At 47.4% G+C, this 14,111-nt stretch overlaps 1 protein-coding gene across 1 annotated transcript in view; it reads right to left on the reverse strand.

The window, feature by feature from the left end:
* Positions 1-519: 519 nt before the first annotated feature.
* CUNH10orf90 (chromosome unknown C10orf90 homolog) overlaps positions 520-14,111 on the reverse strand; it is a 197,793-nt gene continuing 184,201 nt past the window's right edge. The window contains exons 9-11 of the mRNA XM_042701360.1: positions 4,554-4,617; positions 1,441-1,540; positions 520-1,354 (exon numbers count right to left, since the gene is read on the reverse strand). Of these exons, the coding sequence (XP_042557294.1) occupies positions 1,316-1,354; positions 1,441-1,540; positions 4,554-4,617 (203 nt within the window). The 3' untranslated portion in view covers positions 520-1,315. The remainder of the gene's footprint in view (positions 1,355-1,440; positions 1,541-4,553; positions 4,618-14,111) is intronic.

Consider the following 14,111-nt stretch of genomic DNA (forward strand, 5'->3'; position numbering starts at 1 on the left):
CATGATTTTCTCACCCAGAGGCAGCTTGACACTCTTCTGCGGGTGTTATCAGACTGCCTGACCTGGCCTGGGCAACCATGGGACATGGAATCTAATTCTACTAAAGGGCAGAGTGTGCAGGGGACGGTGCCCAGAGAGACCCTGAGCACCTTTGTAAAGTTACCCATCGGACACGGAAAGGACCACAGTGCTCTGGAAGAGGAACCCAGGCAGAGGAACCCAGAGGGAGGAGGAACGGGACAGGAAACGGACAGGGGTGTCTGCAGGACTCCTAGTCCATCCTCCACACTTCTGAGATACCCTAGTGATCTCTGGGGTCCTGTTGCTACCCTGTTTCTACCCTGCCTGGAAGGCAGCCTCCCGCACTGGGCTCTAAGACACTGCAGTTTCCATGGTGGCCAGGGGTGGCAGCAGAGAACACTGCACTCTGGGGCTTTGGTGGCATTCCACACTGAGTGCTGTCAGCATTGCTCTCAGTCCAGATCAGAATATGTATCACAGACATATTTACATTTCTGGTTAATTGCATTCATTTCCATTTATTGGTTGTAAAAGACAGTTGATTCTAGCTCCGCGAATAAAATATTTATAAATAACGTTTGGAAGAACACATAGCAAAGGTGGAACCATTAAGGACATTTCACTTTTTTTTTGGGGGGGGGTGATGCAGCAAGCACTGAAGTCCCCACACATTCAGTCAGCTCTGCCTTCGGCCCACTGATGGCGACTCTTGAGTTGAGCAAAGGGAGGTGCTGTGGTTGGGTAATGGACGCGACTGCTGACAGCTCCCTGGTCTGACCATTCTGGGTCATGAAAATAAACCAGTCTACTTGCTCTTTAGTCTTTGGCATGTTGCCTTCTTATTTAAAAAAAATCAGCCTCTAGGATGAGGTGGTTCATGTTTGAGGTGATTTCTCAGGTTTTGAAGTTGTAGAATTTGAACAACAAAAACAAGGACTCTGGATCAAAAATACAATAAAAAAAAAGCGCTTCCTCCCCCTCCTCCAGAATCTAAGCACACTACGTGGCCTTCTGCTGCGGCGAAATATCAGAAGCACAAGGGAAAGTCCAGAATTCCATCAACGAAGGGAAGGAAGCCTAGTGGGTTATTTAGGGTTGATTTCCCTGCAACAGATTGACCTATTTCATGGTCAATTATTGTTTCGGGTTTGTTTGGGTCATTCAGGAAGGGATACTTCCTGTAGAAAAAAAAAATCAAAAGTTGTCATGTCTTGAAGACACAGCTAAGTTTAATGGCTTATCCATCTTGAAGTCTTCACGGCTGTGGGCACGCGGGTCTCAGGGCAGCCTGGGGTCACAACGCGTTTCTCTGAAGGAGCTGGTCCAGTAACTGCTGCAGGGGCAGGGGGCAGAGATGTCAAGCTCCGGTTCCGATCTCTGTACCACACACACCGCGCCCGCTGGCCCAAAGCCATTTACCTTTTTGAAGACTTCAGCGCGGAGTCTGTTACTCTGTAAGATCACCCTTTTCTTCTGTTCTTCTTTTTTCTTTTTCACTTCTGGCAAGTTATTATAGATTCTGAAACAGATGCAAAGAACATTTTGACTGGCAGCCGACAGCGTGTGCCTGCAGTGGAGGGCATCCTGTCTTATCAGCGGGCGCTTTCATTTCAGAGGGAGAACCCTGCATGTGGGCCATCTCTGCGTGGTGAGACACCCCGCGCCGGGCTTCCCGATGTCCCCGGGACACAGCGACGTGGTGGGGGGCAGGACCTCGCTCGTCTCTCCGTTTCCTGGGGCAGTGCAAGAGAGCGGGGGAGCCCAGGTATTTCGTTGGAAGTCACTTCCCTCATTTCTTCATTCCCAGTGATAAATGCTTACACATAAAGTGAGTGATCCTAAACCTACCGCTTGGCCATTCTGAGTATAAGCTTTCCCACTAGTGCCTTTGTCTGGCACCCTATTTTTGTCTCCCTGGGTTTTAGGAAAGGAAGCAATAGCTATGTGGGAGTAGCAAAAATTATAATGATGGACATTCAGAAATGCTTCTGTTGGATTTTTAAGTAGGTTTTTTTTTTTTTTTCAAATACATCCCAGGCCAGAGTCTTAGGTCCTTGTCCTGATGTAAAATCAGGATCTTTTGAGTTCATGACAAGCAGGGGCCTGGGACTCTTCTTCCAGCTGCTGTGCCCAGTGGGCACCAATGCCAACCTGCTGAGCTGTGTTCCCACCAACTGCAGCCTGAGCCCTTGGACTGCAATACCCATGGCATGCAGCTAAAACATCTTTCTCATTTTCTCTCATGTTTGAAAGCCAGACCAAATCTATTTAAGATGTCCTACGCTGAAAACAATGAGGACAAAGTAGAACAACGATGATGAGGGCAGTATGAGCATGTGACATCTTGGATGCTGAACACTAGAGTAGTCACTTATGTGAATTAACTCAAACTCACTATATAGTTGGAGGAAGCATCTGGGGTTCCTGTGTTAAATATGTGAATAACTGGAGCTCAAGACGAGGAGGCTTGGGTAGAGTCCCTGGCTGGATGATGGTGGGCTGAGGTGTGAGCCTTGATCTGTTTGATTCTTACTCACTAAGCGCCACTGTCACCTGGTCTAAATCTGCTCACGAGACCTGTGAGAGGCGAGTGCTTGCCAGTGCCTAGCACACTGTGGGCAGCAACATGGATAGAATAAACACAGACTAGGTGAATACTCCGTTGTCTAATCTAAAAAGGTCCAAAGGAGAAGTCCATAAAGCAATCAGAGAGAAACTGACATGGCCCAAAAGTGAACAGTGGAAAGCCTTTGGGATCCAGAGACCACTCTTTCTGATCCAAGAAGCCAAATAAAAAGTATCAGTGACTACCCCTGTCACCCCTGTGTGCTCTCAGAGAGATTCCCAAATGAGCTGTGTACCCCCAAATAGACTCCACACAGTTGGCACCCCTCAATGGATGCTTCAGAATGTCAAAAGCCAATGTGGATAATAACCATCTTCTGATATGTAAAAGCTCCCAGACATATTATGCAGACTGACAATATGCGCCATGATGCCACTAGTGGTTAGAATAAATCACCACAGCTACCTCTTACAAACGGAAGTTGAATTTTCAGGTAGAGAAAGACATATAGCAGGCATCCTGGGAGGTAGGGCTGGGGCCGAGAAAAGGAGAATGGGGTAGAATTCCAGCTTCATCTCCAGTGTTTGGGATTTTACACGAAAATGCAATTGAACAGTATAATTAAAACCAACTAATATAAAGAAATGACAGTCCTGAAGAGACTGTGGGAACCAGGACCGGATCTCAGCCTGGCACATTCCACGGAGTGGAGAGCAGCTCAGCTCCCCAGTGCATGGAAGACAGTCAGGGGCAGCCCAGCATGCAGCACCACCAGCGCCCAGCCCCACCAAGGAGATGGTCCTCTGGGCATCCATTGTTTCCTCTTCAGGGAAACGATAGGGCAAGAGTCTCTCTATTAATGCTGCTTGAAGACCTGTTCTTTTAGGCGCTTCGTTGGAAATTCTGACTTTGGAGACTGAAAGAGGAAGACTTGCTGATTCCCCCCTCAATTCACCCCCCCCAGGAAATGAAGGTAGACTGCTTCAATGTTGCCAATGCAACATTGCCCTGGAGAAACGGCACATCTTCAAACCTGGTGGTCCTTTGCAAGTCCCTGTTTAGAATGCTGTGAAGCAGATCTTTAACAGGAAGGGCTTGCAGCCTCCTTCCTCCACCAGCCCTGATTCCTCACGGATGACAGAAGTCACCTGATTATCTCAGAAACAACACAGTCATGGTAAAACCAGAGCTTTGGGGCCTGGAATGGAAGGGGTGGGGCCTTCTTCTGTGGCCATGGTGTCTCTCAGCGCACTGTCAGTTTGCTCTAATTGTCATAATCCTTCCCCGTGCTGGGCACTTTATTATAACCTAATGACATTTTCTTTGCACGAGCAGTGGCCAACACTGCTGAGCTTTTACGTTCAGCTAAGAGGCCAGGTCCTAGGAAGAATGGCAGCCTTTGTGTGCACCTCGGTGGTGAGAATTACTGGGCGTCTTGGACAGCAACCAGCTAGGCAAGACGGAGAATGTGCCAGCAGTGGACTGCCAAGCCTGCTGGAGACAGAGCGCCAGGAAAGCTGGCTGTGGCCCCTCTGAGAGGGGCTCCATGGCTCCCAGTTTGGATTCCTTCCTTCAGGCTCTGCCACAATCAGGACCCTCAGGACAAGCAGCTTCTCTCCTTCCTCCTCGTGAAATCACCTTCAAAGGCGCAGAGGCACAGCGCTCTTGCCCAGAGTGACGAGGTCAATGTGTAGAGGAGTTCCAGCTCACAGTCTGGGGATCACTCGGGGACCAATTACTGGATCATTCCAGAATCCAAGACCTACCACTTTCCTAACACTAGTCCAAGAGCAGCACGAACACTCTGAGACACAATTCTTCAGTGAGACTCATTTTAGCCAGTTTTTCAGATCTACAGCCAAGAGGACTTGAGAGCATAAACGTGGTCCTAGAAGTAGAGAGCCCCGCCAGACAGCGCCTGGATTGCCCACCCCCAGCCCCTCAGCATCCCGTCACCATCACGCACCTCTTAGAGCGCATATGCATCTCCTTCTCGGAAATACGCCTTTCTTTGGGTTTGAACAAGTTATCTGGAAGAAACGGAAGAGAATTCATTTCAGTAGGGATGGAATATCACTCCGGCAACACTGGAGTGGTTCAGGAAGTTCTCTGTGCTTTGTTTCTCCCCCTAAGCCGCAAGCCTGTGCAGGACTCGAGGATCATAAATGGTTGTGTTTTGACAACTAGCCAATCAGCTGCTGGCTTTAACAAGAGTTAGGTAGAACACAAAGTGCAATGCTGGCATCTGACCAACGCTGTGAAGCTGCTCCTCTTAAGCCTTCCTTTAGCAACAGAGACTTGTGGCTTGCAGTGGGCAGTGTCAGGTGCACTCACAGAAAAATTCCCCCGCTAGGTTTACGAGGCCTCTAAGGGCAGAAAACCTCTCCGCCATCCCCTAAAAGTTTTGAGACAAGCAGACTCTTCTTGTGCCTGCAGTCTTCTATCAAGGGGTGCTTGGCTGCAAGATAAAAACACCATACCCCCTTTGCTAATGTTGGAAGATGGTGTCACGGACACCATCATGGTCCCCTATGCTCAGAGCAAAAACACTAACTACAAAAAAAAAATGAAAACAGGAATGCTTTTCAATGTAAGTACCTATTACTAATCGTTATGCTGTTTATGTATGGTACACTTAACAGTGGTATGTGTTTAATAATAACACTTCCTTTTTACAATAGCTGAAAAGGAACCTTTTGCAATGAATTTGAAATGTCTAAGAGACTCTCAGCCCTACAGATTAGCCAAGGGCCTGGCACACACCTAAGCACAGCAGCTGCTATGCTTTCTAGAACACTTGAATGTAACCAGCTCATGGCGCTCACTTGGAATAAGCAAACAGGAAGCACTGTATCCTTGCTAAGCAGCACAGATAGTCTATGACCTCCAATGAAAATATGGGTGTGCTTCTATTTCTCTCTCTCCTACACCCAGGCCTGTCCAGTGGCTCATCCATAACTTCTGTAATGGATAGATCAGCCCATAACTTCTGAGGCTTGAGGATGTGTAGACTCTTCCAGAAATGTCCAAGATGGTGGAAAAGACACAAAATCATCTAAGAAAGATCTTCCCTTCTGGAGAACAGAACACATCTGCTACCAAGAGTCAAAGGAGAAACAAGAGAAAGAAATCAGGACATTTCCAAGACAGAGGAAATTCATTAGTACTTAGAAAGATCAGGGAGGCATGGAATCAGGGAGAAGACAACACCACTGTGAGACACAATTGGCCAAGATGACTCCCAGCTCCCCAGCCTGGTATTGCCTCAATTCTAGACAGAGCCAGGCCAGAGCTGAGGGCACCTAAAAAGTCCCAAGAAGGAATCCATGCCAACTGAACCTGTCAGGATCTTACTGAACAGCAAGTTACTGCTTGAAGAATCTACTCAGAAGATCAAAGGCTGAGACTCCATTCTGGATTAGCATTCCTTAATAGCTGCTCCAGACAGAGTAGTGGATCCAGAGTAGACAGATGGAAAGTGTCTGGAGGGGATACAAATGTAACAAATTGTATTTGTATGATTTTTCACAATCTCAATTTAATTGTGTGTGATCTAGTCTAGAAATAGAAATAGATTTTTTTAAACCAATTTATTTCCACAAATAAGCATTCTATTTTCTAGAGAAAAAAGAAGATATGAGCCCTCTGAAACTTGTGTTGTTTTCAGAACTCTTTAAAGCCTGCTGTGCTGGAGCAAAAAGTTCAGTTCAGAACCAAGCAGCCCACAGTAAGTGCAATACAAGGAGAACTACCAGCCGGTATCATCCCACAGCTGAGAGGGATAGAGGGAAAGAGGGAAAGAGGGAAAGACAGAAAGGAAGAAGGAAGGGAGGAAGGGAGGAAGGCAGGAAGGGAGGAAGGGAGGGAGGGAGGGAGGGAGGGTGGGGAGGGAGGGAAGGAAGGAAGGAGAGGAGCAGGGAAAAGATACTGACATTCCTGGAGCAAATAGGTGAAAGATAGTAAGTGCTCTGCCAATGTCTTCCAATCTCACCAGAGTAGGAAGAACACTCCTGTCTTGAGTAGCTCTGGGCACATTGTGCTGGGGGGTGGGTAGTCAGGAAGGGAAGGAGTGGTATTATACAGCTGAGTTGTCAGAGTGCTGATTTGCAGTGATCCTGCTAGTGTGTACGTGTGTGTGTGTGTGTGTGTGTGTGTGTGTGTGTTCTTTTCATATCCTGACACAGTCTCATGAGGAGGATGAGTCTTCATACTAAACCTGTGACATGCCAATGGTTGCTTGCATCTGAGTGCTGAGGTCATGGATGTTGGAAAGGGCAAGTGTTACTGCTCAAGTTCAGACTGTGAAGGCCTGAGGACCAGGGTGGGGCTTCAGCTCCTATCAGCCCAGAATCACCCACACCTGGCCTGAATCTTAGACCACTGTCCACAGTCTCAGCCACAGAATGCATATTTCCAGAGCCTTAACCAAGTATGCCTGTCTTTCCTTGGAAGATGGGAATTCACTTCTCACATGTCCCTTTCTCCCAGGGATTTCCAAACTAGTATCTCCAGATGATTCTAGTATACACCAGAATTAGGAGCCACTCACATTGGATTTTGTACTTTACATGCCTATTAAGGAATTTGTCTCCAGAGCAAGAGAGATGGAGAGTCACAGGGAGATCTGACTTTTAGTGCTTGTAGCTGATGGAAGTCATTCCTCAGAACATGAAGGGGGTCTGGGAGAGGCACCCGTGTAGCAGGGAGGTCCGTGGTAGAAGATGGCGGTTCTCAGTGGGGAGGGTAGCTATGAGACCCAGCACACTGGGATTGTGGGGCTGGAACAAAGCATCATGACTCCCAGGCTTTGGGCTAAGCAACCTATTTACTTGACAACTGCCAAGCTTTTATGTCCTTGGCATTAGGAAGAAGGGACATGAAGATAAGTGAGACGAAGAGCTCAGAGCCCTGGATGAGAGCCAGAGTAGGGCCTTTACGTGCCAGAACCAATGTCTGTATGGGGACAGAAGAGATCTCGTGGAGGAAGGTCAGACAGGCCTGACCCAGGGCCACGAGACCAGACCACAGCAAGAGCTGGATTTTGGAGGGCATGGGTGGCATGCATTCTAAGACAACCAGGCTGATTTCAAGTATACAGCTGGCTGTACTCACTCAGTGATTTCCAGAATTTGAATTCAGTTATAGGCACATCATTTCTACTTAGCTCACCGGGGTAGAACCTGTAATTCATTTGACATAGGCAATAACAGTGTGGTCTATCTTACTCTAATTAGCTATCCAGAAATCAAACAAGACCTTTCTACACTACAGAGATATGGTAAAGTCTCACAGGTGGTATGCCTCTGAAGTGCTCTTCTGATGAGAAAAGCTTGTGGTGGATTTTTCTCTAAAGCTGCTTCTTCTTCTGTGGGATCCTCTCTGTGGCAGTGAGCAGCTCGTCTGGGGGTCTGGAGGGGGAGTGGAAGCCCGCATGTTGGCATGTACATGAGACAAAGGGCACTGTCATAATTGGGAAATGCAAGATGCAATTTCTGGCCTAGCCATGTGCAAGGCCTTTGTTTCATCTTGAGCCTCACCAAAGGAGCAAAACAAACAAAACCTCAGCATGCTGCTGGCATGGAAACAGACATATGGACCAGCCTGAATAGACAATCCAGAAATCAGCTCATGCCTCTGTGTATGACTGATCTTTGACGAGATTGCTTCTGCACACTCCTTTTAGAGAACGAAGCGGGAAGGGGTCTCTGGGCAAGCCATGTGAACTGTCCTCCAAGGTACGGGCTTCACTCCTGCGTGCAGGGCTATCCCGTGAGCAAGGAGCTCGGTCAGCATCTCAAGGCCTCCAGGCAGCCCGGGAGCAGGGCTGTTACCCGATGGGCTTCACAGAGGCTCTGCTTCCTTGGGGAGGGCAGTGCTGAGAGGGGCCTGCTGTGGCCTCAGCAGTCCAGGGGGGTCTCTTTCATATGCTCCCTGGATGCAGGTTGGCACAGGGGGCCTGGGCCACAGCAGTGAAGAGAATCCTAGTCCCCACAAAAGCTATTTCTTTAAAAAGAGAAGTGGACTCTGCTCTGTCATCTTGAACCTTGAGCACTGACTTCAGCCCCCTTCCTCTGACTGCCTAGGGGTCTCATCTTCTATGATTCCATGCTTGGAATCACACAGCTGTCTACTTTCCCAACTCTCTCTCTCTCCAAGTAGCACACAAGGCCTCCGAGGACAGAGGAGTCTCTTCTTGTATTCTGCTCTGCAAACCAGGGCTCTGTTCCCTATTCTCTCTCTGCAATCGATGCCCCTGCTTCTTTACCCTTGGCCGTGAGACACAAGATGCTTGGGACATGTGGTTTATATGTACTCTGTGTATTATAGGTATGCTTATATGTATTCATATGTATTGACTGGTTACTCTTCAAGGAATCCAACAAGGGACAAAGCGATCTGACAATGTTAGCTCCCTGGGACTGCTTAGACGGTCAGGCCCACACCAGCTCCTAACTCACATTGCAGCTTGCCAAAGGTCTGAGGGACCATGAGCTGGGCTCGTGTGAATTCCATTCACCAGTGTCAACAGCATCAGAAACTCTTCAACTAAGTCAGATCCCTACTGGACCCCAGGTACCCCAAAGGGAACCTCAATAAAGGGTTCCTGTCCACTGACAATAAAGTGTAACCTTGACATGCCCCCCAACCCTAGGAGCTCTGGGACAGCAATATCCACAGGTTGTAGGAAAACAATATGGGAGCTTTGTTCCCCCTCTGGGATTCAGTAAGGGTCAAGGGCAGTCCTTAGTGACCTCACTCGATGTGACACAAAGTTCAGCTCCTTTCTGCTTACATAATGATCATGTGAGCATTAGGAAGTTAAATGTGATGCTTTTACGATGCTCATATGGTGGTTCTTTTGATTTGCCTGACTCATGGTTACTTCAGAAGACCTCAGTGAGTGTAATTCTTTGCCTGGGGCTCTATGCCCAGCCCAGGCTACCTGAGCACTAAAATATCACTTCCTCCCCCACTCAGCAGGGACACGGAATCTGCTTTAAAGTTTCCTAGGACTCTTGGGAACAGTATGTCTAAGTGTGTCCCATAAACTGTGGAGAAGCTACAGGAACTACCAACTACCATTCCCCAAATGTCCACTCTGCATTTGACCTCCAACTTTTCTATTCCCAGTTCAATTCATTCTCACAGTGACCCAGGAAAGAAGATCTCTCTTCTGTATAGGTGAGAAAATGGAGCTCTTACAGTTAGGTCTCAGAGTAAGTGGGTAAGAGACTGAGAATTGAGGCTAACAGAATCAGTGGGTCTTTCTCTACAAAAGATAGCTATGGAAATCAAAGCAGCATGGTATGGGGCTGGGGACCTGGCCCAAGTTGTAGAGTGGGTGCTCACATGCATCAGGCCTTGGGTTCAATCCCCAGCACAGAAAAGAATGAGGAAAGCGCAGGTAAATTTCTGGCCTAGCATGTGCAAGGCCTTAGTTGTATCTTGAGCCTCACCGAAGGAGCAAAACAAACAAGACCTCAGCATGACACGGAAACAGACTTATGGACCAGACTGAACAGATAACCCAGAAATAAGTTCATGCCTTTATATACACCTGATCTTTGACCAAAGATGCTGAGAACACCATTAAATAGTGGCATGATAGTCACGTGCAGAAAAGGAAATTGGAAATTCCTTACCCTCTCAAAATAGATTAAAGTCTTAAATGTAATAGTTGAGTTTGTAAAACTCCTAGATAACATTATGGGAAAGCTTTTTAGTCCATGCAAAAGTTCTGGGGTTGTGACCTCTAAAAGCTTAGACAACAGAAGCAAATGTTAATAGAGTTGAGTCAAACGAAAAAGGCTATACACAGCCAAAGAAACTATCAACAGAGTAAAGAGATGGCTCAATAAATGGGAGACGGCATTTATAAATCACACATCAGTTAAGGGGGCAAAGTCCAAAGTACGGGAGAAGCAAAACCCTCAGTAGCAAGAGCAGAATCTGATTTTAAAAACAGGCAAAAGACCCAGGTAGACGTTTCTCAGGGCCAGCATTGAAAGGCGAGTGTGACACTGAACAAAAAAACTCATATTGAAAACACAAGGAGCTGTCATTTCACGCCCCCGAGGATGATGGCTAGGAAAAACCACCCTATAGAAAGTTCTGAGGAGGTGCTAGGGAAACAGACACTGGCATACACAGGCCCCTGCTGGGCCTGAGCAAACTTGCATTTCAAAGGAAATGAAATCAGTGTATTGAAGAGCTGACGTTGTCCTGTGTGTTCATACAGTGTTAGGTGTATGAACAGCCAAGACATCTATGTGCAAAGGAATAGAGGGTGAGAATATGATGCATGCGCGCGCGCGCACACACACACACACACACACACACACACACACACACACACACACACACCACTCACACACACACACACACACCACTCACACACACACACACACACCACTCACACAGGAGCACATACCTGCACGCAGGTAAACACACATGCAACCCCCCCCACACACATATGCTCACACACACATAGGCACAATGGAATACTATTTCACTATTTTTTTTAAAGAAATCACGTAATTTGTGACAACCTGAGTAAGCCCAGAGGATGAATTAAAACACACAAAACTGCGGCTCCCTCGTGCAGGCAACAGGGTGAGTCCCAAGGTTCTTGGGACAGGTGGGAGATAGGGGAGGCGCTAGGCAGGATAGAACACTGGGGAAGTGCTGGTCAAAGGAACGGAAGTTCCACCCAGAGCGGGGAAGACGTTCCGAAGACCTTCTGTACGGCATGGCGATTAGAGTTAAGAAAGTGTTACATTTTATATTTGCAAGAGAGAGATATTAAACACTCTCATCACCAAAAAAAATGTATAAGGTGTTGGTCTGCTAATTATCTTCATTTAATCATCTCACAATGCATTCATGTATGAAAAAACACAATGTACATCATAAATACAGACAACTGCTGTCAATTAGACCTTACTGAGGCTGAAGGAAAATAGGGGTATGTTTTTCAGTGACAAAATTCAAATCACGCCACTTGTCCCCACATGGCTGAGTGACTGCACCCAGGATGAGTCTGGAGGAAGGGCCGTTCACAGAGGCCAGCACGTGCTCCAGTTCCAGGGCTTTCCAGTGTATTTTAGAGAATCACAAAATACGGTGAGAGAGGTGACCCATTCCAGGTTGGTGACCAGGTAGTTTACCCTCTTAGAGGCCCTACTGGGCTGATCATTTAGCTGCTTTATGGGTCAGAAAAGAAAGTAAGTTTGAAGTGGAATTTTAAAATACAGGGCCAAGTAATCCCTCACAAAGTTATTTTCTCACCTTTTCTCAGTTCAGTGTCTGTGCTATGTGGTGTTTTCTTTATGCTGTTCCTTGGACTGGAACTCTAGAGCGCTGTGCTCACTAGATTCTTTTTTGCTCACAGCCGGTGATCTACCACTCTATCCATGACTCCAGTTCCAGCCTTTTGCTGATTAATTGGAGATAAAAATTTCTCAGGCTGGAAGCCAGGCGCTGGTGGCTCATGCCTGTAATCCTAGTTACTCAGGAGGCTGAGATCTGAGGATCATAGTTCAAAACCAGCCTGAGCAGAAAAGTCCGTGAGACTCTTATCTCCAATAAACCACTAGAAAACCGGAAGTGGCACTGGGGCTCAAGCGGTAGAGCCTTGCCTTGAGCTGAAGAGCACAGGGATAACACCTAGGCCCAGCATTCAAGTCTCATGACCAAAAAATAAAATGTCAGGCTAGACATTTGGCTCACACCTGCAATCTTAGCTTCTCAGGAGGCCAAGATCTGAGGATCATGGTTCAAAGCCAGGCCTGGCAGGAAAGTCCATAACTTTTATCTCCAATTAACTACCAGAAAACCATAAGTTGCACATTGGCTCAAAGTGGTAGAGTGCTAGCCTTGAACAGAAAAGCTCAGGAACAGTACCCAGGCCTTGAGCTCAAGCCCCATGATAGAAAGAGAGAGAGAAAGAAAGAGAGAGAGAGAGAGAGAGAGAGAGAGAGAGAGAGAGAGAGATTGATTTATCTTAAGATTTGTCTGCTCAGGCTGGCCTTGAACCCTGAATCTCCAATTTCAGCTTTTTAAGTAGCAAGGATTACAGACATGAGCCCTAGCACCCAGCATCTGCATGCAATTTTAGTTGTCCTTTAAGTCTAATTCTGATCAATAGACATTGGTCTTTTCTTTAATAATAAAAAGCAACAAACGGTGATGGTGTGGCACAGTGTGGCAGCCTCTACTCTATAGTCCAGTGTGCAGGTGGGTGTCTGATCAGAGAAATAGTGACTTCAGTGACATGTCTCCTGTTTCATTTCCTGACTGATAAAAGTAAAAGTTGACTTTTATCTGATAAGCACATCTTAAAATTCCTTCGTGATTAATATTGGGAGACTAACACAAATATTTATTTTAACGTTTTATAGAAAGACATTCAGGAGATCAGATCATCAGCCTGGGCTCTGCAGCCTGATCGGCTGGCTGGCTGGGTGACACACGGCACATTTTTATGAGCACCCTGACTTCTGCTGCCATTTTGGATCTGCTGGGTCATATCTCCTTGGGCTGGATGCTCAGGGAATGCAAATGAATGTTAATGCTTGCTCTAGCCAAGAACCATCAGCCAAGGCAGAGCTGCAGAAGGAAACCTGCAGTGCCTTCTGGAGGATTCAGTTCCTCTACTGATCCGTGATTTGAATGGCTCTGACTTGGCTCACCTTGGGAAGTGTGGGTAATGGAATTCAGATTAAATTGCACTGTCGAGCTACATACAGCTGGGTATCTAAGTGGCGCCGCATGGCATGGCGTGGTATGTACCTGCCGCTGTTTGTGTTCTAAGAACATTGTCCACACACAGATACCATACAACCCACGGTGAATAAAGAAACACGATTAAGCAGCATGTAAAGCCATGAGTGTTCAGATAGTGCAGGATGGATGGGAGGGCTGTGTGGGAGAAGGGGAAGCTTCTTTTACACATTTAAAGATTAAAGATACAACTTGGGCAAGCACAACTTGGGCATGCCAGGTGGATGGAGAAGGAACTCACTCATTTGGCCATGTGGGCAAGGGTTTGGGCTCTGCCAGGCTTTCTGAGTTGGGTGGAGAGTTGCGTTGTATGGCTGCAGATGTGATTCGTCAACAATGAGGCCCTCAGCTGAGATGTGAGAATTATTACAGACCACAGCATGGCTCAAGGGGGCAGAGAAGAGGCCTGATGATAAAGAGATGGGCCTTAGCTGGGCCTCAGAGGGTGACAGGGCTCAGACAAGCTTCTACCAGGCCAGAGGTGGCAGGATCAGGCTGTGAGGAATCTGGGTTATGGGAGATGGATGTACTCTAGGGAGGCTTGGGACCCACGTATGGGTCAGGTCCTGGTCTGAGTCACTGCAATGTGTCAACAGGGGTGGTGAGGGCGGCTACCCACCCCCTACAAGGACCTGTGGGCACAGCACCCTTCACACACATGGAAGCCAAACCCTCCTGCCCACAGCTCCCACTGCTTTGGAGCTGTCCTGCTTCTGGCTCTGTCTGGAAGGTAGAACAGTGC

This window comes from Dipodomys spectabilis, unplaced genomic scaffold (assembly GCF_019054845.1).
Source record: "Dipodomys spectabilis isolate Male_0828 unplaced genomic scaffold, ASM1905484v1 ptg000289l, whole genome shotgun sequence".
Taxonomy (NCBI): domain Eukaryota; kingdom Metazoa; phylum Chordata; class Mammalia; order Rodentia; family Heteromyidae; genus Dipodomys; species Dipodomys spectabilis.